The 26,170-nt window shown below is 37.9% G+C and overlaps 1 protein-coding gene across 4 annotated transcripts in view; it reads left to right on the top strand.

Annotated features, from left to right (window-relative positions):
* The window catches only part of LOC136873850 (angiopoietin-1 receptor), a 540,166-nt gene that overhangs the window by 251,747 nt on the left and 262,249 nt on the right, over positions 1 to 26,170 (top strand). For all 4 annotated transcript variants that reach the window (XM_067147131.2, XM_067147132.2, XM_067147134.2 and 1 more), the window contains one exon: positions 10,049 to 10,187. In XM_067147131.2, the coding sequence (XP_067003232.2) occupies positions 10,049 to 10,187 (139 nt within the window). The remainder of the gene's footprint in view (positions 1 to 10,048; positions 10,188 to 26,170) is intronic.

Genomic DNA, 26,170 nt, shown 5'->3' on the forward strand with positions numbered 1-26,170 from the left:
GTCAATTTTATGTGTTTTAACTTTAATATGTATATTTGTATAATGACCCTATTTGGCTGATGATGACGTCCATGGATGTTGAAACCGGTACCATTTAATAAATGAGGTTGTAATTTTAATCGATAACATATCTTGTATTGAAAAGGTGGATCTTGTACGATTTAACTTATTAGAATGGGAAAAGGCGAACAACTTGATGGAGTGATAAAGTGAGAGCAGCTTGTAAACGTAAGAAGAAGGTGTATCAGAAATGGCTCCAAACAAGGACTAATGCAGACAGGGAATTGTATGAAGAGGAAGAAACAGAGGAAACAAGTAGTTGTTGAATCCAAGAAGAAGTCATAGGAAGATTTTGGTAATAACTTGGAAAGGCTAAGTCAAGCAGCAGGGAAACCTTTCTGGATTGTAAAAAGAATCTTAGGAAGGGAGGGAAAAAGGAAGTGAACAGTGTTTTGGGTAATTCAGCTGAACTGATCATAGATCCCAGGGAATCTCTGGACAGGTGGAGGGAATATTTTGAAAATCTTCTCAACGTAAAAGTAAATCTTCATGGTGGTGTCGCGAACAACGGAGCTGCTGGGAAGCAGGAAAATGATGTTGGTGAAATTACGCTTGAGGAAGTGGAAAGGATGGTAAATAAACTCCATTATCATAAAGCAGCAGGAATAGATGAAATTAGATCTGAAATGGTGAAGAATAATGGGGAGAAGACAAAGACAAAGACACCTCCGTACAGGCCATGAAGTCCCTTGGAGGAGTGGAAGATAAAGGCTTCCACCATTGTTAACCCTGGCATGTAAAGGAGTAGAGTGGTTAGCTCTACGCCCGCCTTTGCCCCAGGAATTAACCTGGTACTCATTTTTGGTGTAGGCTCAGTGAACCTCAGGGCCATATGCACCTCCAGAAGTGGAAATCTCGTTCCTTTAATTTTTTTACGACTTCCAGACAGGGATTCGAACCCACATCCTTCCGGGCGAGCCGAGTACGCCTTTACCGCTTCAGCCAGGCAGCCCCTAGTATAGTGGGAAGGCAGGGATGAAATGAATTCATAGAATAATATGATTAGCATGGAGTATTGGTAAGGTACCTTCAGATTGGACAAAAGCATTAGTTGCACCTATCTATAACCAAGGGAACAAGACGGATTGTAACAACTATCAAGGTATCTCATTGATTAGTATACCAGGCAAAGTATTCACTGGCATCTTGGAAGTGAGGGTGCGATCAGTCGTTGAGAGGAAGAAACCAGTGTCGTTTCAGACCACAGAGGGGCTGTCAATATCAGATTTTCAGCATGCGCCAGGTAATTGAAAACTGCTACGAGAGGGATAGACAGTTGTGTTTATTTTTCGTAGATCTAGAGAAAGCATATGACAGGGTACTGAGGGAAAAGTTGTTCACCATACTGGGGGACTATGGGATCAAGGGTAGATTATTAAAATCAATCAAAGGAATTTATGTTGATAATTGGGCTACAGTGAGAATTGATGGTACAATGAGTTCTTGGTTCAGGGTACTTACAGGGGTTAGACAAGGCTGTAATCTTTCACCTTTGTTGTTCGTAGTTTGCACGGATCATCTGCTGAAAGGTATAAAGTGGCAGGGAGGGATTCAGTTAGGTGGAAATGTAGTAAGCAGTCTGGCCTATGCTGATGACTTGGTCTTAATGACAGATTGTGCCGAAAGCCTGCAGTCTAATATCTTGGAACTTGAAAATAGTTGCAATGAGTATGGTATGAAAATTAGCCGTTTGAAGACTAAATTGCTATCAGCAGGTAAGAAATTCAACAGAATTGAGTGTCAGATTGGTGATACAAAGCTGGAACAGGTAGATGATTTCAAGTATTTAGGATGTGTATTCTCCCAGGATGGTAATATTATAAGTGAGATTGAACCAAGGTGCAGTAAAGCTAATGCAGTGACCTCACAGTTGTAATCAACAGTATTCTCTAAGAATACTGTGTAGGAGGGATACTGACTGGAGGGTGATTGGGGATTTAAATGAGACTATGGAGTGGGTATGTGGGAAACTGGGAGTGAAATTTCTAGATCCTAATGGGTGGGTAGAAGATAGGGATCTGCGCTCGGATGGCCTTCATTTAAACCGCAGTGGTACGTATAAGTTAGGAAATTTGTTTGGAAGGGTAATAGGGAGGTACATTCACGGAAACGGGATGGCCTAGGGAGCGGTGATAAGGGAACAGGGAACTGGAAATCAAGTAGGGATGACATAAAATTGTTAGTGTTGAACTGTAGAAGTATTGTAAAGAAAGGAATAGAATTAAGTAATTTAATAGATACATATTTACCAGATATTGTAATAGGAGTTGAATCATGGCTTAGAAATGATATAATGGATGCAGAAATTTTCTCACGGCACTGGAGTGTGTATCGTAGAGATAGGATAGGAAAGGTGGGAGGGGGAGTTTTTATTCTGGTGAAAGAAGAATTTGTAAGCTACGAAAAAGTTAAAGATGAGACACATGAAATTCTAGGTGTAAGGCTCATTTCTAAAGATAATAGGCAACTTGATATATTTGGAGTTTACAGATCGGGAAAGGGTAGCACTGATGCGGATTCGGAATTATTTGATAGGATAGTCAGCTATGTGGGAAACGACATGGAAAGAAATGTGATTGTAGCGGGAGATCTGAATTTGCCAGATGTCAATTGGGAAGGAAATGCGAACGACAGGAAGCATGACCAACAAATGGCAAATAAGTTAATATGGGAAGGACAGCTGATTCAGAAAGTGATGGAACCAACCAGAGGGAAAAAATATTTTGGATGTGGTGCTGATAAAATCAGATGAGCTCTATAGGGAAACTGAAGTAATAGATGGTATTAGTGATCATGAAGCTGTTTTTGTGGTAGTTAAAAATAAATGTGATAGAAAGGAAGGTCTTAAAAGTAGGACTGTTAGGCAGTACCATATGGCTGATAAAGCAGGTATGAGGCAGTTTCTAAAAAGTAACTATGATCGGTGGAAAACGGTAAATAAAAATGTAAACAGACTCTGGGATGGGTTTAAAGAAATTGTTGAGGAATGCGAAAACAGGTTTGTACCTTTAAGGGTGGTAAGGAATGGTAAAGACCCACCTTATTATAACAGAGAAATAAAGAGACTAAGAAGGAGGTGCAGACTGGAAAGAAATAGAGTTAGAAATGGCTGTGGAAGTAAGGAGAAATTGAAGGAACTTACTAGAAAATTGAATCTAGCAAAGAAGGCAGCTAAGGATAACATGATGGCAAGCATAATTGGCAGTCATATGAATTTTAGTGAAAAATGGAAGGGTATGTATAGGTATTTTAAGGCAGAAACAGGTTCCAAGAAGGACATTCCAGGAATAATTAATGAACAAGGGGAGTGTGTATGTGAGGATCTTCAAAAGGCAGAAGTATTCAGTCAGCAGTATGTAAAGATTGTTGGTTACAAGGATAATGTCGAGATAGAGGAAGAGGCTATGGCCAAAGAAGTAATAAAATTTACATATGATAACAATGACATTTACAATAAGATACAAAAGTTGAAAACTAGAAAAGCGGCTGGAATTGATCAGATTTCTGGGGATATACTAAAGACAATGGGTTGGGATATAGTACCATATCTGAAGTACTTATTTGATTATTGTTTGGCCGAAGGAGCTATACCAGATGAATGGAGAGTTGCTATAGTAGCCCCTGTGTATAAAGGAAAGGGTGATAGACATAAAGCTGAAAATTACAGGCCAGTAAGTTTGACATGCATTGTATGTAAGCTTTGGGAAGGCATTCTTTCTGATTATATTAGACATTTTTGTGAAATTAATAACTGGTTCGATAGAAGGCAATTCGGTTTTAGGAAAGGTTATTCCACTGAAGCTCAACTTGTAGGATTCCAGCAAGATATAGCAGATATCTTGGATTCTGGAGGTCAAATGGACTGTATCGCGATTGACCTGTCTAAAGCATTTGATAGGGTGGATCATGGGAGACTACTGGCAAAAATGAGTGCAATTGGACTAGACAAAAGAGTGACTGAATGGGTTGCTATATTTCTAGAAAATAGATCTCAGAGAGTCAGAGTAGGTGAAGCTTTGTCTGACCCTGTAAGAGTTGAGAGGGGAGTTCCTCAGGGCAGTGTTATCGGACCTTTATGTTTTCTTATATATATAAATGATATGAGTAAAGGAGTGGAATCGGAGGTAAGGCTTTTTGCGGATGATGTTATTCTCTATAGAGTGATAAATAAGTTACAAGATTGTGAGCAACTGCAACGTGACCTCGAAAATATTGTGAGATGGACAGCAGGCAATGGTATGTTGATAAACGGGGCTAAAAGTCAGGTTGTGAGTTTCACAAATAGGAAAAGTCCTCTCAGTTTTAATTACTGCGTTGATGGGGTGAATGTTCCTTTTGGGGATCATTGTAAGTATCTAGGTGTTAATATAAGGAAAGATCTTCACTGGGGTAATCACATAAATGGGATTGTAAATAAAGGGTACCGATCTCTGCACATGGTTATGAGGGTGTTTAGGGGTTGTAGTAAGGATGTAAAGGAGAGTGCATATAAGTCTCTGGTAAGACCGCAACTAGAGTATGGTTCCAGTGTATGGGACCCTCACCAGGATTACCTGATTCAAGAACTGGAAAAAATCCAAAGAAAAGCAGCTCGATTTGTTCTGGGTGATTTCCGACAAAAGAGTAGCGTTACTAAAATGTTGCAATGTTTGGGTTGGGAAGAATTGAGAGAAAGAAGAAGAGCTGCTCAACTAAGTGGTATGTTCCGAGCTGTCAGCGGAGAGATGGCGTGGATTGACATTAGTAGACGAATAGGTTTGAATGGCGTCTATAAAAGTAGGAAAGATCACAATATGAAGATAAAGTTGGAATTCAAGAGGACAAACTGGGGCAAATATTCATTTATAGGAAGGGGAGTTAGGGATTGGAATAACTTACCAAGGGAGATGTTCAATAAATTTCCAATTTCTTTGAAATCATTTAGGAAAAGGCTAGGAAAGCAACAGTTAGGGAATCTGCCACCTGGGCGACTGCCCTAAATGCAGATCAGTATTGATTGATTGAAAGAAGTCAGCTCCTGGACAAAACTATTTTTACGTTGGTCTGTTTTCAGATCAACTTTGCTTTACGGGAGCGAAAGCTGGGTGGACTCAGGATATCTTATTCATAAGTTAGAAGTAACAGACATGAAAGTAGCAAGAATGATTGCTGGTACAAACAGGTGGGAACAATGGCAGGAGGGTACTCAGAATGAGGAGATAAATGCTAAGGAATGAACTCGATGGCTGAAGCTGAACGCATAAACCGGCTTCGGTGATGGGGTCATGTGAGGTGAATAGAAAAGGATAGGTTACCTAGGAGAATAACGAACTCCGTTATGGAGGGTAAGAGAATAGAGGGAGACCAAGATGATGATGGTTAGACTCAGTTTCTAACGATTTAAAGATAAGAGACATAGAACTAAATGAGGCCACAGCATTACTTACAAATAGAGGATTGTGGTGACATTTAGTAAATTCGCAGAGACTTGGAGACTGAACGCTGAAAGGCAAAATGGTCTATAATAATGATGTATGTATGTGGTGTTAGAAGAGGATGGTTGCCTATTTGTTCTACCTGTTAAACAGTAACCACCACCACCAACACCACCACCACCACCACTTTCTTGATGTAATATCTTGTTGAAAGACGCCATCAACATCATCTTCTTGTACCGTATCATCATTGGATGTCGGCTGTCATCAGGGTGATCTGGTTCTGGTTCTCAGCAACTCAGAAGAGAGTGGGGGTATTGAGCCCATGCCATTCTCACTGATTCTGTAGTCAAGATATTCTTCTTCCCCTACATCTGGAGAGAATTTTTGTAACTTCGACACTGCTCTTCTTTCAAGTATTTCCATGTATGGGTCACTGTTTATCATTCCCTTAGCAGAGACTAAAGATCTTGGCTCCATGTGGGTAAAACATTCCTAGAACATCAGTTTTTGTGGATGCTTAAGTGTGTGTTGAATATGAGTCAATTGTATTTTCTCTGATTGCTCTTCTTGAACAAATGGTACATGTTGAGCATGAACTTCAAAATGGCTTTAATTAGAAAATACAATTCTCTTCCAATCTTCTTCAGTCTAGTCTTTATGGAGTTTAGCCCTAATCAATCGCTTTTTGCACTTTACATGCATCAGCTTTTTTGCTGGTCTGCACATTTTTGCATTCTTCTTTCAGCCTACAACAGTTGGTGGTGAACTGTCGTTATGTAAACATTTTGCCCACTCTGACTTGAATTTCTGTTTAGTTCAACAGCAAAAAGTCTCAGATTTATATTTTTCCTAAAGAGTAAACAATTTTTGCTTCCAACCACAGTATCCTTCTTTCAATGATAAAAAGGACCCAGTTTCTTAGAATTGCTTCAAAATAGAATTTGTCATAGCCACATCAACACTATATTCTGAAACAGTTTATCTTTGTGCCTTACAGGTATGATCAGCTTATGTCACAGTTTGTAAATGTCTATGCTGGGTGGTATCCATTACCGAATTGCTGTACAATACTAGGCACCCTTGGAATATTCTTCTAATCACTATGTTATAAAGAACATCTAATAACATTAACAATAACACTGCCATGCACAAACAATACAATGCTGCTGATAGCAGGAACAGTATTTAGCAGGAATGAATGAATGAATGAATGAATGAATGAATGAATGAATGAATGAATGAATGAATGAATGAATCTCCACTGATCTGCATTCAAGGCTGTCATCCAAGTGGCAGATTCCCTATAACTTGTTTACCTGGTCCTTTCTTAAATAATTTCATAAACTTGTATAAATAAAAAATACCACATCAAGGGATTCTGGAGAATTCTTCCTAATTAAGCTGTCTATCGAGAGATTGACCCAATCACCAGCGTAATGAAGAGGGAAAGAATCTCAAATTTCTTTCACATCTTACGGCTGCCAGGAAATCAGATGTTTTGACAACTAATGATGAGAAATCATGGAAAGAAGAAATGGAATCAAAAATTCAGCAAGATCTCAAAGCAGCTGGTATTGAGATATCAGATGTAGAAAACAAAAATAGAACTAACACTCTTCTTAAGATAAATTTTCAGCAGAAATGACACATAGAAGGGCTCTAGTGATTTCAGGCGAATTGAGAAAATTACATGAATGAAAAAGTACTGAGCATATCACAAGAACCAAACAGTACAACCATCAAAGAGAAAGTGAACCTTCACATGGAATGACTCAAGTGGTCAAGTGGCCCAATGTGACCAATAAAATTAATAACAAATAATTTCAGAGAAGTTGGAGATTTATCGAACATGTCCCTTGGTGAGAAACACACAATTCTGTCAACATTCGTTATAAATAAAGTTAAAAACTCCTGTGGTTGGATTAATTTGCACATTACTGTAGAATAAAATGCAGAAGAACTAAATTAGGCCTGACCCAGTTATATGTGAATGATGATGGTACTAATCTAGAATGTTGTAGTGATAATTTATGAAGTGCTGTATACAATATTGAATGATGATGATGACCTAGCCTTAATATGATTATTTGAATAACTCAGTTATGATTATTGCATAAATGTTAAGATTTTCACTACGTAATTTTATACATAGGTATGGTTGACTTATTTGAAAAAATCAAACAAACTGGAATTAACCGTATTAAATGTAAGCTGAAAGTTACTGGTACTAGTGAATAACTTAATTTGTAGAATAGTTACTGTTACTTTTGATAACATAAGATGTCTATGGGTGAGATTATAGCTCTATTTTCTTAGTACAGAAAAACCTCGTTAATTCGAAGTTGTTGGGATGCAAAAATCAGACTTCGAATTACATGATTTCGAATTAACCGCCAACTCTTAATTCAGAAACACCAGCCCATGCCACATCAAAAAATATTCTAAGACCCGTACTGCATGCAATTAACCTTGATTCACAGTTTAAATCATTGAAATGCCATGGAAAAAAACTAATGCATGTGTTCGGCCTCATTTACATCCGACCACCCTAGCGAGCGCGTGCGCTTGAGGGCTTCCCTCGGAAACTCCAGTTTTCTGCGATAAGTGCTATTTTCTTGTTATTCTCAATGTTTTCCAATTTTGTTTGATTTAATTTAATTCCTTTGGTATTTCCTTGCTTAATGTCATTTTCAAAGTTTTAAATTTAACGTGTCCGAGTTTGCCTTAGGTTCCCATTGCCGTAATTTCAGTTCTTTCCCTTACTTTCATTTTAAACTATACATTGTAATGAAGCATCACCTTTCTATGTTAAATCAAGTTTTTCTCTAAGTCACTTAAGTATGTCTTGATTCCGTGTCGTGGAACTGTATTTTGTTAAAGTCTTTTAAGCCCCCTTCATTTGTGAATTAAGGATCAGTTGCTATGTCATGACCTTGTTTCTTGTAATATTGATTTTGATTATGTTAATATGATGAGTTTCGAGGTGATGATCGTAAATCGTTTCTCCCCCATAACGCCATACCTTCCCATGGACCTCATAGGGTTCCTGCACCTTCCACAATCCTTCTTAGTTGTCATTTTTAGGCCTGTAAGTGTTCCCTTGTATATGATTTAATTTTGCGTATTGGAAGTTTTCCGTCACGTTTCCATGCTCTGATGTGTATTCACCACCACTGCGTCATTTTACTATTTCTTTATTCACATTTTATGTCAATATTATTCTATTTATTATTTATATGTGTACGCATTATCTCGAAGCTACGGTTACAATTTCCAAAATGTATTCAACGAGGTGCATTTACAGTATTCAAATTCACAATACAGTATTTACTTGGATAACTCACTGACAAACATAACCTCACGCAACGAAAGAAAAAAAAAGGCATGATTCAAAGATGAGGAGAAATCTATGCTGGCTCCCCTGAGCAAGTCCTTTATTCATTGGATTACTGAACTGAATGCATTTTAGATGTCCTGTACTTGCACGGATAGTACCCGATGCCCTTAAAAGTCATGGTTTATCGAACTTTCCTATGACGAGCGGAGAAAGCCTCTCGCTTCTGTCTGCATTAGAACACAGGACAGTGACTCTATCTTTGTACGATTTCCCGCCATGGTACTTCTCTCGTAATTCAGGAATGTGAACCCTTGCCGCGTCACAAAGAGTATTCTAAGACACATTAATGCATGCACTCACCTTGATTCACAGTTTAAACCTTTCAAATGCCTTGGAAAAAACTATTCCCGAAATGTATCCAACAAGGTGCATATACATTATTCAAATAATGCACTTGGATAAATCACTGGCAAACATAACCTTACGCATCGAAAGAAAAGAACACACGATTCAAAGACGGGACAAATTATGCTGGCTCCCATCTGCAAGTCCTTTATTCATACGATTTCCCGGCTGGCACTTCCCTCCTATAAAACTGTAAGTCCGTTTGGGTTTGGCATTAAAAGAAAACAATGCAGTTTCATCAACATTGACAATATTATTCAGTGCATACGAATTGATTATATGAGCCATGCTTTTTTGGCAACTGTCGGCAATGCCGTTGTTTGTGGATTCTGCTTCTCTGCACACTGCCTGCTATGTGATATTATGGTGAATGCAAAAGAATTACGATTTTACTCGAACTTAGCAAATATGAAGCACACTGTAGACACACCGAAGTGAGTGAAAGTACTGAAATCTACCCCCAGCACATTCTGGAAGACGCGTTCTATCATGACGCAGATAAATTTTGAATTTAAATTACTCTGAAAAAAAAAAAAAAAACCTATTTTCTAATATAAAGGCAGTTTTGAATTGAAAGTCTGAATATTGGTGATGGGACCAGCATTGTTCTTCGAATTACAAATTATCTGTATTTGAATCAAACAATTTAAATAACATGCAAAACCATACCTCATGTTTCCAGGAACTAGAGCTTCTTCGAATTAGGCGGGATTTTGAATTAACAGATTGCGAATTATCGAGGTTCTACTGTACACTATTAATGGTTTTCTCCCTTACAGCTAAGAAAATATTGATATATTTAATATTTATTTTCAATTTGTTGCTTTAGGGCCAGTGGATAACCAGCAGGCTAGTTTTAAAACTGGATCAAGATTTACTAGGAAAGAACCTGCATCTGATTCTTCGAGCTAATGGAAATAAAACAAATAAAATTTTTTTGGAACGAATATCTGGGTGTAATCCTAATGGTAAGCTTTTTTGGAAAAAAAAAAAAGTTTGAGATCTTCTATTCGTTAAAACTTTTATATAAAAATGACAGCTACTTGATGAGTCAGTTTAAGGAACCTTCTCTACCTATGTCCACATTTCCCTTCTATCTTACCTTCTATGATCAGTTGTTCAGGTTGTATTTATCATTTTGAAGGATGTAACAAAAATATACTGTTTACCTGCTTATTGTGAGGGTCGAGTCTGTGCATTATTTCCTAGCATACCTCTTCGTTGGTGATGTGACCACCCCCTGTGGGTGGGAGACGCAGACGAAGAATACACCCATGGTATCCCCTGCCTGTTGTAAAAGGAGACTAAAAGGGGCGACCAAGGGGGTGATCAAATTTGAACCATGAGACTATTTGTGATTAGTACCACCACGCGGGAAACACCATGGGTCGCTTTATTTGTGCGTAGTACCACTATGGTACGTACCAAATAGGTTTGTGATTAGCAGCAATAGAGTACGTTGCCAGCTTCTCCAGTACCTGTGATTCGTACCCCTATATGAGCAACACCATGGTTCTGCCTTGCCTATGCTTAGTACCCACTATGTGAGGAACACCAGAGGTTAGTGCGGGTCCCTGTGGTTAGTCCCCTTATGTGAGGAACGCCATAGGTTTGTGTTGCTTGTATAGGTTTGCTTTGCCTGTAAATAGTGTCGCAGTGTGCGAAACACCATAGGTCTGTGTTATATGTGCGAATTTCATTACCTGTGAGTAGTACCATAATGTGTGGAATACCGTGAGTCTACACTACTTTTGATTAGTACCGCAACATGACAAATAGCTTGGTTCTATTTTCCTAACGATAAGTACAATTATGAGGGGCCGATGACCTGGATTTTGGACCTGTTTCGACTACAAGCATCATCGATTCAGTATTGTGCTTTAGACGCAGTCCCATGGTCAGTAATACTATTATTTAACGCTAGTTTCTGGGAATGAGAGGCGCTGCGGGTCGGATCTACTGATTGTTTTAACTTCATATCCATCCCTTTATTCTTCATCCTCACGTTTTCGAATCTGATCAGTGGAGGATTCTGGATTTTTAAATTATCATAACATTTCGTCTCATTTCATACCATTAGGGGCCGATGACATAGATGTTAGGCCCCTTTAAACAACAAGCATCATCATCATAATCATCATCAGGTGATGTGACCTATCCATAGAATCCATGTAATGTTTCTAGGCTTATTAATAAGATAAACATTCGATTGGTTGAAGAGCTCTCCTCTAGCCAGTAAAGATAACAATTTGCTGAATACCTTGCTGATGCAGTAAACCCCAAAAAAGCTATAATTCACTGCTAATGGAATCTTATGTAGTACTGTACAAATTGAAACAATTTTGGCAAAAGATAAGGAAGCAGTGCAGAAGTGACACTTCTATCAGAAAGGAGTTGCTTACCAGTTGTTAAAGCATACATGCTTCAGGGTAGAAGAAATGATACAGTATGCTACAGTATTATTCTGAAGAGTTGTTGAATGAAATGTATGCTTTCCATATTTACTCAAGTGTTCAGTAACTTGCAACTTTCTTGTTCCATAATTTTTCTTACAGACAACAAATTAAATTTCATAAAAGACCTGTTCAAAAAATAAGCAAAGTTTGATAACTCTGTATCAAGGTTAGCTCTGTCTACCTCAATAGTACTCTTTTACTTTATTAATTCAATGCTTCCAATTATGGAAACAGTCTTGGTAGGCAATTTGGTGAATCTCATGCAGTTCCATATGTGATTTCCCTTCAAATCAAATTAAAATCACTTTATTTGCAGATGAGGTGTCTACCTCGGTGGCAAATGATACACAAAAAATACTTTGTTCTCAAGCACTAAATTTTAAATTAAAAAGAAAAGAAGACATTTTCCTAAAATACAGTATTATACAATTTACATTAACAATGTTTGTGTTAAACACACAGCTCATCCTTAATAAATTGATATTATTTACAAAATTCTGCTCAGAATATTTTCTGTACTTATACACATAATCAACTCATATACAGTACTAGAAAGATGCCCGTGCTTCGTTACGGTATTATACTGAAATTTATAATTAAATGCTTAACATTTTATATACAATCCTCCGAAATTCGCGATCTGACTCGTTTTCTGAGAGAATCCGCCAAAATTCGCGATCTGACTCGTTTTCTGAGAGATTACGGCAAAGTTCCTCACATTTTTCAATCTTTCTTTCCAGCAATCGATTTCGTACTTCCCGAGGTAGGTCCAGGTATTCCACGCGGTCAGTTCGGGCCCTAAATCTTTGCCATCTTTTCCTATAAACATTTTTAGTATGGATCAAATCCTGAAGGAGATCTGGCGTGGTGTCGTCTTGGGTGCCTTGGCGGCACTGAACCCGCGGCTTGACTGTATTCGTAGTCATTACCAGGCCAGGACCCGTTTCCAGCGCGGTCCGCACAATTTGACGACGGTCCAGAACATTATTATTATTATTATTATTATTATTATTATTATTATTATTATTATTATTATTATTATTATTGGATGTTCTGGACCCCACAGCAAGATGCAAGACCGCTACTTGGCGGTAAATTACATCTGCTACCAATGTCATTGTTGACACAGTGACCAGCAACATTGTCGCGCTTAGGCAAGTGTGCGGGATTTCTGGCGATACGAATGACATACTTCCGTGCATTATTATAGAGGTGAATAATTTGACGGTCAATCTCATTCCTATCGTTTATTTCAAATGTGTTTAAATTTTTGTTTATATGCCAGGAGAGTCTACTGTAATCTAAGAATGTACTCCGAAGGAAAAGATGGCTGTTGAAATCGAACCCAGGAAAGATTAAAAATGATCTGTTTATGATCAGAATAAGTACATCGAAAATCTACAGCCTGTTTCCAGTCATTCGACAGGGTCAGGAATGGAATGAATAAAGCCCCATCTAACGGCGACAATAGGAATTGTGCCGGCTGCCGAAGCACTCCTCTGGGGCAATAAGCGATGAATGACAAATGAAATTAAATATTGGACAGTGTTGCTGGAATGAATGATGACAGGAAAAACCGGAGTATTCGGAGAAAAACCTGTCCCGCCTACGATTTGTCCAGCACGAATATCACATGGAGTGATCGGGATTTGAACCACGGAACCCAGCTGTGAGAGGCCGGCGCGCTGCCGAGGGAGCAACAGAGGCTCCTTATAAGTACATTATGAACAGTAAAATCAATTAGTCTCACCTTCTTTTACACACCACCGCCGTTAAGTTTATTTACCCCCCCCCCCAAAGAAAAATTAAAAGAAGGCGTGTTTCTTTATGTTTAAAGGAGATTCCAAACACCAATCTTCACGTCTATTATCTTTAGTTTTGAGATAAAAGTATCCCCATACAAATAATTCACCTTTTTTTCACTTCCTTTCACCCCCCCCCCCCCCCCCGCGCGGGTGAATTTTCCGGGAAAAAATACTTGTTTCTTTAATAGTAAATTATCTTCTAAATACCAATTATCATGACTCTTAACTACTTCAGTTTTTGATTTGTGAGTCCTCATGAAAGGAATTCAACTCCTTTTCACTCCTGCCGCCCAAGATGGTTTCCCCTTCAAAACGCGTTTTTCTTTGTTTATAGAGAGCCAAATACCAATTTTCACGTCTGTAACAACTTTAGTTTTTATTAGATGTATGTATTAACTCAATTCATTTTTCAATTCTTTTACCACCCCCCCCCCCCCCCTTCATTGGATTTGCTGAAAATACGTGTTTCTTTACTTTTAAAACAGATTCCAAATATCAAATTTCACGTCTGTAACATCTTCATTTTTTGAGATATCAGTAGCCTAATTAAAAGAAATCGACACCATTTTCAGTCACTTTTACACGCACACCACCTTCTACCCAAGTGGTATTTCCGAAAACCCCTCCTATTGGGATTTAGAGAAAACAAAAACATACGTGTTTCTTTATTTTTAAAAGAGATTCTAAATACCAAATTTTACACCTATAAACTTTAAACTCATTTTAAAAATTCACCCTCTTTTCACCCCCCCCCCATTAATTGGATTTTCCAAAAACAAAAAAATACGTGCTTCTTTATTTTTGAAAGAGATTCCAAACACCAGTTTTCAGGTCTGTAATATCGTCAGTTTCTGAGATATAAGTATCCTCATTAAAGGCATTCAACCCATTTTTCACCCCTTTTCACCCCTCCTATTGGGATTTTCCGAAAATAAAAAATACGTGTTTCTTTATTTATAATGAAGATTCTAAATACCTATTTTTACATCTGTAAACATTAAAAGTTTTGAGATATAGATGCACTGTTTTTAAAAATTCACCCCCCTTTTCACCGTCCCATTAATTGGATTTTTCAAAAACAAAAAAATACGTGGTTTTTTATTTTTAAAAGAGATCAAAAGTACCAATTTTCAGGTCTGTAATATCTTCAGTTTCTGAGATACAAGTACCGGTATTCTGATTAAAGCCATTCAACCCCTTTTTCACCGTTTTTCACCCCTCCTATTGGGATTTGCTCAAAACAAAAAAATACGTGTTTCCTTATTTTTAAAGGAGATTCTAAATACCAATTTTTACATCTGTAAATTTTCAAAATTTTGAGATATAGATACACTCATTTTAAAATTTCACCCCCCCCTTTTCACCCCCTTAGCAGAGGAATATCCAAAAATCCTCTCTTAGCGTGCACCTACATCTTAATATGAATCTATGCCCAAAATTTCATTTCTTTATGTCCAGTAGTTTTGGCTTGGCGATGATGAATCAGTCAGTCAGTCAGTCAGTCAGTCAGTCAGTCAGTCAGTCAGTCAGTCAGTCAGTCAGTCAGTCAGTCAGTCAGTCAGTCAGTCAGGACAAGTTATTTTATATATATAGATGTGGAATCACTTCAAATAATACTATACAACTGATGTAAGATTTAAATTTACATTGCTTTCTTTTTTACTCATTTTGCTACCTAACGTGCATAATGACATGCTGCATCTTAACCAGAGCTCCTTTTGCCACTGCTTTGCAGAGTTCCTGGAGGGCCGTCACAGGTACTGTAGTGTTCCAGGGCCCTCAAAGTCCCCACTGTACTTCACCCCTACAGGCAGTCCCCTACTTTGGCTGTCCAATCTCCATAGACAAGGGGTTGGAATTAATTTATTCACAAAAATTCTTTATTTACAATAACCTGCACAGGTTGAATGCCCTCTAACATTTCTTTTCTCTGTTGTTTTTTATTTTTTTCTTGAATATCTGTACAGATTTTGGAAAAGGATCAAACACTTCCCCAGGTAACCTGTTCCACTCCTTCACACCCTTCCCAATGAATGAAAATTTACCCCAATCGTTTCTGCTAAAATCTCATCTAATTTTGTAATTGTGGTCAGCCCTGCCAATATAATTATTTTCCAACTGAAGTCTCTCATGGATTTTCCCCTATGCTTTCTCTCCTGTATAGGCTCTGTATCTATATTAATATTATAAAGAGGAAAAATTTGTTTGTAACGAATAGACTAAAAAAAAATTACTTCACCTACAGAAAGCTACATTGCCAATGAGTAACACGGGCTGTATTTTATTTTCAAAACAATTTGAGGTGGGGGGCACGGGGGAGAGATATAAAAATAATAGGCTAATATAGGCAAAATATTGAATTTGTCGTATAAGGACGAGACAAAACTCAATTTAATCCTCTTGACGCAAAGAACAAAACTCGGTAAGCTCTATGGGCCCGAAAACCATGTTTTAAGGTCCTAAAACCAACCATTACGGAGATATTGGCACCACACTACCCCTGCTCTAGGAATTGGATAAAGTAATGAACTGCCGTAACCATGGCAACGTCAGCTCCAGGATTCTACAGCAGCGAAATTATCTACAATAAATCACAAAAACCTAACATGTTACAGACATGAAAATTGATATTTGGAATCCCCTTAAAAATAAAAGAACACAAATATTCGTTTTCAGAAAATCCACTTAAGGGGAGAGGGGGGGTTGAAAAGAAGTGAGAAAGGAGTTGAATTATTAATATGAGGATACATATATCTCAAAAAATGAAGATGTTACAGACATTAAAATTGGTACTTGGAATCTCCTTTAAAAATGAACACACTCTTTTTGGAAAATCCACTTAAAGGGGTGAAAAGAACAAAAAAGTGGGTGAATTTTTAAAATGATTATCTTCTTCTTCTTCTGTCGCTTTACCCACACCTGTGGGGTTGCGGGTGCGAAGTGTGTCGCACATGAGAATTTGACCCTGTTTTACGGTTGGATGCCCTTCCTGACGGCAACTGTATGTGTAGGGATGTAACCTATACTTCTATACTAATATTATAAAGAGGAAAAATTTGTATATTTGTTTGTAACAGATAGACTCAAAAACTACTGAACCGATTTTAAAAATTACTTCACCTATAGAAAGCTACATTGCCAGTGAGTAACATGGGCTGTATTTTATATTCAAAACAATTCGAGGGGGGCAACTGGGGAGATATAAAAATATTAAAATAATAATAGGCTAATATAGGCGAAATTGAATTTGTCGTACAAGGACGAGACAAGGCTCATTTTAAGCCCCTTGATGCAAAGAACATAACTTGGTAAACACTTCGGGCCCGAAAACCATGTTTTAAAGCCCTAAAACCAACCGTTATGGTGACATTGGAACCACACTACCCCTGCTCTAGGAATCGGATAAAGAAACGAACGGCCGTAACCATGGCAACTTCAGCTCCAGGATTCTACAGCAGCTAGATTATGCATGTATATTTGGGCATAGCTGTCAACCAAAATTGATACACATATGACTTACTATCTGGAAAAAATAAACTGTTGTGTAAGACACTCATAGCACTCCTTTGGGCGGGGATGGAAAGGGAGTGAAGTATAAAAATAATAGCCCCGGAGATCTCCGTAGTACAGCAACCAGCGGTTGCCGACGGGCCTCCGTGTTTACGTACTGGCTTAGGTTTCAGCATTTTGCAGTGTCTGTTACCTATAGTTTAAACTAATTTCTATCAAATCATGGAGTAGTAGGATCACTGAAGTTATTAGTGCCGATATTTTGGTCCACTTTTACGATCATTGTAACCATGAAAACAACCTGTATACTCTACAAAATCGACTTGGAAAAATTTCTCAACATTTATACTCAGATTCGTCATATGATATGCGACATGAGTGACAAACCCTGAGAATTATAATTCTCGATAATTATAGTAGTTTTTTTTTGCATCGCGTATTTCCTTGATCATTTGTAATAGTTATGAAATGTCGGTTCAAAGAAATTCATTCAATACATTTATATTTGTGGTACTATCTAGCGGAAGTATACTTACACTAAACCTGCAGCTTTGTGAAGGGAGCAGGTATATCTAGGTGGGAATGAAGGAAAAACATGGTAGCAAAAGATCTTACAGGTCGACGCTAATAAGGAACTAATATTTAGAGGCCCCCATGAAGAAAAGAAGAAGAAGATACACTATAATTCCAAACATGACAAATAATTTCTACATACTAAAGTAAATACACCAGTGATATAAATATCTAATGAAGTCAGTCACACCAATAGTATGAGTAACTAAAGCCAGTTTCTGATAACCCATACGAAGAACGGGTACTTATGCTAGTAATCCTATAAGTCTAGTTTTCTCCCTTCTCTTAAAGCTTCCCACCCAAATTTCTCTAACATTTCTGATACACTACTTTTTCCTATGAAATCCTCCATTACAAACCTTGTTACTTTCCTCTGAACACCATCTGTTTCTTTTATTAGGTACCGTAAAGTGGGGTAGCTTCGGCCATACAGGGAAACTTCGGCCACTGACGAATAGCAACACTTATTTTCTCCTGCCTTCTATATTGGAAAAGATGAACCAATTGCAACAACTAAAATGCACACACAATAGAATGCTCTATCAACACTCAGTAGTCCAAATAACATTGGCGGGCTCATTGTTGAGTCATTCGATTTTTTTCTCAGCCCCGACTATTGTCTTATCTGGTAACAGCAGAAAACAAACTGTTCTCTAGCCCTAGCATTCGATTCTCCATTCCAGTGGTTTATGGGGTCAAACTGTAAATTTGTCTGGTAACTGATCAACACAATTTTATACATTTTAATCAAATAGGTTTTTCAGGGAATAGTTTTGTGATAAAAGTTGTCCTCTTCCGGGGTAACTTCGCCCATGCCAAGAACGTACAGGAAAACATTATGCGGCTGCGGATATTGTAATTACCATCCTGTTTACTTCGAGAACGCTTTAGAAGAGATTAATAAAGGCACAATAACAATAAATGGGAAAGTTTATCCTGACAGGGAGGGGAAAGACAGTTTCCATTTTCAGTGATAAATAGACGGATATCAGTTGACATGGACGATACACATTTAAGAACTTGACGCTGGCCCAGATATATTAGAAGACAGTGTATTATGAGAACAGTCTACAAGATTGCTTCTTTTCCGACCGCCTTTTCTCTCCATACAATTGGGCTTTATGATTTCCATACCTTTTATTTATTACATTTTGTACCATTACAAATATTTACGCAATGCAACATGTAATTTGTAATATCATACAATGCTTGTATGCTTAGGCTAAATAAAATAGTTTCTTCTTTTGGGAAAAAGTGAATTTGATCACTATACATCTTTTTCAGCATAAATCGTTTTAATTTGTTTGTGATTGTTGATATGGGGCGTTTTGCAGGTTTTTAAAAAACATTCATGGTGACCGAAGTAACACTACACGAAGAAAACTTCGTTTCTTGAGCTATTTTTATGGCAGCCGAAGTTACCCCAAAACACGGGGGTAACTCCGGCCACTCTTTTGATAATCATTATTCATTACTGAATTACGATGAGAATTATGTGCATATTTAAAAATGAAGAACAAACATGGCAGAACTTATGTTACATTTTTCAGAAAATTAGAGGGAATATTTCACATTTTATTTTTAAAAATATACGAAAAAGTGGCCGAAGTTACCCCGTTTTACTACGGTATTACTGGTGAGGATCCCAAACACTGTTTGCATATTCCAATATTGGACGAACCATACTTAAGTATCTTTTCTCTTTTAATTCTTTGTTGGATCCTTTAAGCAGCCTCATTATGACATGTAATAGCCTGTATGTTTTCCCAACAATGTCATCAACATGACCCTTCAAGTGCAAATTACTTTCAAATCTCACACCCCAAGTATTTGCACTTGCCATCTTTTGGGTCCATTACTTTATCCAAAGTATATTTAAATTAAGTTTTTAAGCTCCTGTTTGTAAATGTCCTGACAATCGATTTGCCTCCATTAATCTTCATATTCATCTCTTCAACCCATTGCTGGATATTGTCAGTGTCCCTTTGTAATTCTGTACAATTCTTTATGTTATTTATTTCACTATAAACAATTATGTCATCTGCATACAATCTTATTTTTGATGTTATATTATTCCCTAAATCGTTTGCATATATTAAAAAAGTAATGGGCCAATTATACTACCCTGTGGAATTTCCTTCCAAACTTTCTCTTCCTGTGATACATGATTTTCTACTTTGACTTTCTGAACCCTTGAATTTAGAAATGTTCTTATCCAACATATAACGCTTATGTCCAATCCTATTCCCTTCAGTTTATTTAATAATATTCCATGTTCCACTCTGTCAAATGTTTTGGAAAGATCTATGGCTATGCAATCCAACTGGCCTCCCAAATCCAACTGATCTGATATGTCATGCTGAAATCCTACCAGTTGTGCCTCACAAGAAAATTTCTTTCTAAATCCATACTGGCTGCTATTGAACCAATTTTTATCTTCACATACCCCTCTAATATACTATGCTATTAAACTCTCCCATATTTTACAGGGCCCAGGAGATGACCTGGGGGAGTCACTAATTCAACCTTTTGACTCTGGCTAAACGGGGGTGAGAAGCGAATATAAGAACTCAACAAGAGAGTTCTCTTAGCCTCTCTCACCCTAATTCTCCACAATTTTACCTACACGTGGTGCCCCTGTTAAGCTGAGCAACCTAGTGGAATGTTGGGTACCAACATAAGTGGGAATCTGTGTCAGCGAGCCGACAGGATGTGGAGGACAGTGGAAGGCAACTGGAAACCACCACTGGCATCTCCCAAGATGTTCATGAGATGGACATCTTTTTAAAGGATTCTGGAGGTAAAGATTCCCCTCATTCGGATCTCTGGGAGGGGTATACAATGAGGTTTTTAAAGTATGGAAGGAAGGAGAAGAAGAAAGAAGGATTATTGCAGATAGGGACGTGGAATGTTCTAACCATTTTACAGGAAGGAAAATTAGAAAACGCTAAATATGAGATGAAGAGAAATAATTTGGATGTATTTGGAATGTGTGAAGTGAGATGGGGTGGATGTGGAGAACTAGAAAGCAGTGACTTTCGAATGTACTATTTGGGTGAAGATAAAAAATGGACTGACTATATGGAGTTGGAATACTGATTGGAAAACGACTGAAGAACAAAGTTATGAAAGTTGAATATATCACTGGAAGGATTATGATGATAAGACTAAAAGGGAAAAGAAAATACTTATTGATCATTCAAGTTTATATGCCGACCTGTAATCATTCTGATGAAGAGGTTGAAGAATGTTATGAGAAGATAGATCAACTCGTCGAGAAAGAGGAAAAAAATGCATGTATTGTTGTAATGGGTGATTGGAATGCGGTTGTTGGTGAAGGATCAGATGGTAAAACCATTGGGAGATAGAAATGAGAGGGGAGAAAGGTTGATTGAATTCTGTAATGAAATTTGCTTGGTGGTTGGAATCACTTTGTTTGACAACCACAAAAGGAGAATATATACTTGGATATGTTGATTAGATGACAAGAAATATCAAATTGATTATATAATGATACAACAATAGTACAGAAACTGCCTAAAGAATGCTAAATGTTACCCACGAGCAGACATTTATTCTGACCTTATATTAGTTGTAGCAGAGGTACTAATTAAATTGAAAATAACATGGAAAGGAAAGAAGAGAGAAGAAATTAATATTAAGAAACTGAAAAACAAAGACAAATGCAGAGAACTATAGGATGAGTATCGTAACAATAATACTCTAGGAAATGAAACAGAAAATGAAGAAAGGAGATGGGAAATTTTTTAAAATGGGATAAAAGAAGCAGCTAAGAAAATGCTTGGAGTAAACGAGAGGAAAAGGTCAAAGAAGAAATGTATAACATCAGAAATGATAAACTAAATGGAGGAACTCAGGAAATGGAAAACAGTAAATACAGAAGAAGGAAAGTGTAACTACAGGAAGTTAATTAATTAAGAAGAGAAACAGAAAAAGCAAAGAAGAAATGGTTGTCAGTAAAGTGTGATGAGATTGAGCAAATGGAGAAAGAAGGGAAATATGACTTGATGTACAAAGAAACAACAAATACAGTATTCAAAGAAAAGAGAAGGAACAACAGCAGTAAGGAAATGGAGGCTACAGATGGCACAATGATATATGAACCCCAAGAAATAATGAAAAGATGGGAAGATTACATAGAATGGCTATATGATCAGGACAACTGACCAAATGAAGAACAACTTGAATTAGAGGAGGAAGATATGGTTAAAGGGGATGATAAAAGGGGAAACCATAATGAGAAGAGAGATTGAAGCTTCACTGAACGAGATGAAAAATAGAAAAGCAACGGGAATAGATGAGATTCCTGTTGAACTGTTAAACGTGTTAAATAATAAAGGAAGAAAGGAGTTGATTGGATTATGTAATCAGATATACATGGCAGGAAAATGGCCAAAGGACTTTAGTGAAATCATCTTAATCCCTATGGAAAGGAAAAAGAACAGCAAAAAATGTGAAGAACATAGGGCATTGAGTCTAATTTCACATGCAGCCGAAATCTTAAACATTCTACTCTCCTATCTCCAGCACAAACTCCTCTTTTTCCATTAAAACTGGCGTTGATTATTTCTTCGAGATAGATGTTGAACAGTGTAGGTGATCAAGAGCAGCCCTGTCTTACACCTCTTCCTAATTCAGTTTCTTCACTCATCTCATCTCCTATTCTCACTCTTGCTCTCTGGCTTAAATACAAATTATTTATTAGTCTTCTCTCCCTCCTTTTTTCTTCAGGATTGTCATCAATTTGTCCCATCTGACACAGTCAAAAGCCTTCTCAAGATCAATAAATACAGCATAAACCTTCCTGATTTTCTCTATGTACCTCTCCCCTATCATGCTCAGTAGCCCAATTACATCTCTTGTTCCAACTCCTCGCCTGAAACCAAACTGTTCTTTACCTGTAAAGTTATTCATCTTTCCATATAACCTTCTGTTGAGCATTTGCAGTATGATATGTTTGTGATGGGAGAAATTGAACGTGAAATGATACAAATATTGGATAAACTCATCATGAAACTAGAAGAATATGGAATGAGAATTAACCCTTGAATGCCAAAATTTTATATTTTTTGAAATGTTCAATTTTTCTTAATAAAGGCAAAAATGTATAGTTTTGGAAATATAGGATAATAAAACAACTATTTAATTACTTTTGGAAAAGTAAAACAAAAAATAATTGGTTTAAAGAAGTTCAGAATGATTTAGAAGAGCTGAATATTACAATGAAGCAAATTGAAAATAGAGAAGGAAAAAGGATTCTCAAGAACAAACAAATAAAATTGTCATTAAAAACTTACAACACAAATAATGTCATATCTGATGAAGAAAGGGCAGCCAGGTCAGCCAGAATGAAGAGGTTTTGGGAAAGGAAGAAGTTGATGCAAGCTAAATCTTCAGTTAATTCTTTGTTAACGTAAATGTATTTGAATTTGATTTAAGTGCTCCAATGTGGGCGTTAACTATGTAAATAAATAATAAATAAATAGGGTGTTGCATATATGCAACGCTAGACGCTTAAGTAGTAGTCTGCAAGGTACCAATACATGTTGTTTTCTTCGAGAAAATAATGAAAATAAGAGGACAGTGAGCATGGAGGAGAAGATATAAGTTATTGTTGAGTTGATTATTTACTAAGTCCCTTTGTGTAGAACGGAAAGAAGCAACTTATGCAGAGCCCAACGTCACACTTTACACACGCTGTATGGACTATGCTAGAGAATTTCTCATATACACACTGTCTTCTTTTATTGCCTAGGATATACATCACAAGATGGTCTCACCTGTAATACCGTACAACTTCATGTTCAAGACCTTCACCTGCGCGCGAGAGCAATGTTCGCCCCGCTCCTCTGGGCTCCGTGCTGTAGGATTTGACGTACTGTTGCGCCTCCAAGAACAATTCAAATAGTTCAACAGGGGAAAAGTCACTATACTTCGCAAAGCCACTATCAGGAAAGATATCGGAAGGTGGTGAAAAGTCTCGTACAGTCCAGTTTCGTGTAACTTGAGGTACAAATGTATTTCGATTAGAAACACAATGAGCAGCTGCAGAAGCAATATTATCATTAGGCGGGATAATATCACACTCAGCATTGCAATCTTCCTCCAGTCTTTCTTGCTTGGAAAGAACAACTTCAGCTACTGCAGTAAGCTGCCTATGACTCAGGTTGTCAATAAACTCTCCCTCGTCCTCATCTGCCGAGTCTTCATCCGAAAGGGGTGTAGGCTCTGGAGGTTCTATATAAATAGTATCTACTCCATCTCGCTTCTCCACCTCCTCGAGAATTTCTGCTAATGTCATGCCCCTGAAAAAAATGTGAATTGAATAAATGGTGCTGTTCAGCTATGATTTCCTCCTATATACACGAGATAAAATTTCCTACCCCCACTTAATAATAATAATAATAATAATAATAATAATAATAATAATAATAATAATAATAATAATAATAATAATAATAATAATAATAATAATAATAATAATATTTTTTATTTTACAAGGGATTGTGGAAAATCTTCAAAAAGACACTTGTTCCCCACTCCACAAGTGTGTGTGATTCTTACCCACTAAAAACCACACACCCTTTTCCCACGATGTGAGTCATCACCCCGGAACCGCTCTCGCATTACTTCAGGGTGATATTGTCCTTTGTCTTTCAGACATCTTATTTCTTCATTTCTCCTTTACGAACGTTCGTATGCTTCCAAATCCTTCTTCTTCTGACGAAGGATGTCCTCCACATGTACTGCCACGCGATCCCAGGATTCCTGGTTTTGCAGCATCACCGAAAAAATATTATCTGTTGTCAGTTCTCCTAGTTCAGTTTCCACACATCTTCCCTGAATCGTCCAATGGCCACATACAAAAAAGGTGTGATATACGTCATCAGTGTCATCACAGTATATGCATGCTTTGTCACTCGCTCTGCCCACTTTATGCAGGAATTTTCGGAAATATCCATGTCCTGTTAGAAGCTGCGTGAGGTAGTAATTTACTTCACCATGGACCCTTTCAACCCAGGTATTCAAGCGTGGTATCAGTCGCTTGGTCCATTTGCCTCGAGGGTCACTTTCCCATCTGAGTTGCCATCACCTCATCCGTTAACTGAAGGCATGCTTCTTTGCACATTTCTTCCCCAGCTCTCCTTGGGTACGCCAGATTTCATGTCGCTCCAATGCGAGTAGGTCTATTGGGGCTATTACTGCCACCGTGAGGATTGCAGGTTCGGAAACCGTGCGGTATGCACATGCAATACGTAAAGCCGCTCTCCGTTGTACGGCAACTATCCTTCTCCGATACCAAGCAAATCTCAAGGATTCAGCCCAGATTTCAGAGCCATAAAGGAACACTGACTGAACCGTCGACATGAGAAGACGTTGTGTACTGTATTTCGGACCTTTAATATTTCCTATTAGTCTGCTAAGTGCAGTCACGTATTTCACTGTCTTGTCTGTCACTCTCTGAATATGATTCCAGAATGTGAGCTTGGAGTCAAGTGTCACTCCTAGATATTTTGTGCTCGCAGATGTATCTATCACTAACTCTCCAACAGTCATTGGTACAAGAGTTTCGATCCTTTTCCTCGTCAGAAGAACTATCTCCGTTTTGTGATCGGCTAATGTTAGACTGTGGCTCATCATCCATTCTTTTATGCGCCGCATCACCTGGTTCAGTTTGATTTGAGCCATTTCAACATTACGAGCTACTATCAAGGCGGCCACATCATCAGCGTAGCCCACAAGCTTCGTGTCCTCTGGCATCTCCAAACGTAACAAGCCATCATACATTATGTTCCAAAGATCTGGACCAAGGATTGATCCCTGCGTTGCACCAGCCGTCAGACGCTTTGTCTTTTCTCCATCTTCCGTATCATACAACACAGTGCGATGTTTGAAGTAATCTCTCATTATGCGCATAAGATATTGTGGTAGCTTGAAAGTTTCTTCAAGAGCCACCAACATGTCGCTCCATCTTGCCGAATTGAAGGCATTCTTCACATCCAGGGTCACGAGAAGTGTCAATTTACGGGAATGATGATTGCCCATTTGTGCCCTTTCTGCTGTATTCACCACCTCCCACACCGCACCTAGCGTCGAGGGTCCTCTCCGAAATCCATGTTGGCGAACAGATAGATCTCCTGCTAATTGAACTGCTGAGAGGATTCTGGGCTGCAGAAGTTTCTCCAGGCCTTTTCCAGCTGTGTCCAGCATACATAAAGGTCTATAACCACCAAGTTTTCCTTTGCTGATCAGAACCAGATGAGCCATTTTCCATTGGGGACTAAAAACACCGTTTGCAGGCAATGATTGTACATATTCAGCAACAGTTCTGGACATAGTTCTGATATTATCTTTAGCATTTCTGTAGGTATACCATCTGGTCCTGGTGTTTTTTTTGTTTCCAAGAGAGCTAATAGCTCTATTCAGCTCTTCTACAGTGAAGAGGTGTATATCATCCAGTTCTTCTTTTTCATCTTCACAGTCAATCCTCTCTGGATGGTCTGGTAATAGTGTATCCACAATTTGTTTAATTGTTTGCGGATCTGCACTCGACAGAATACCTGGATGATGATGATGATGTATTTT

Source organism: Anabrus simplex, chromosome 5 (genome assembly GCF_040414725.1).
Source record: "Anabrus simplex isolate iqAnaSimp1 chromosome 5, ASM4041472v1, whole genome shotgun sequence".
In the NCBI taxonomy this organism is placed as follows: domain Eukaryota; kingdom Metazoa; phylum Arthropoda; class Insecta; order Orthoptera; family Tettigoniidae; genus Anabrus; species Anabrus simplex.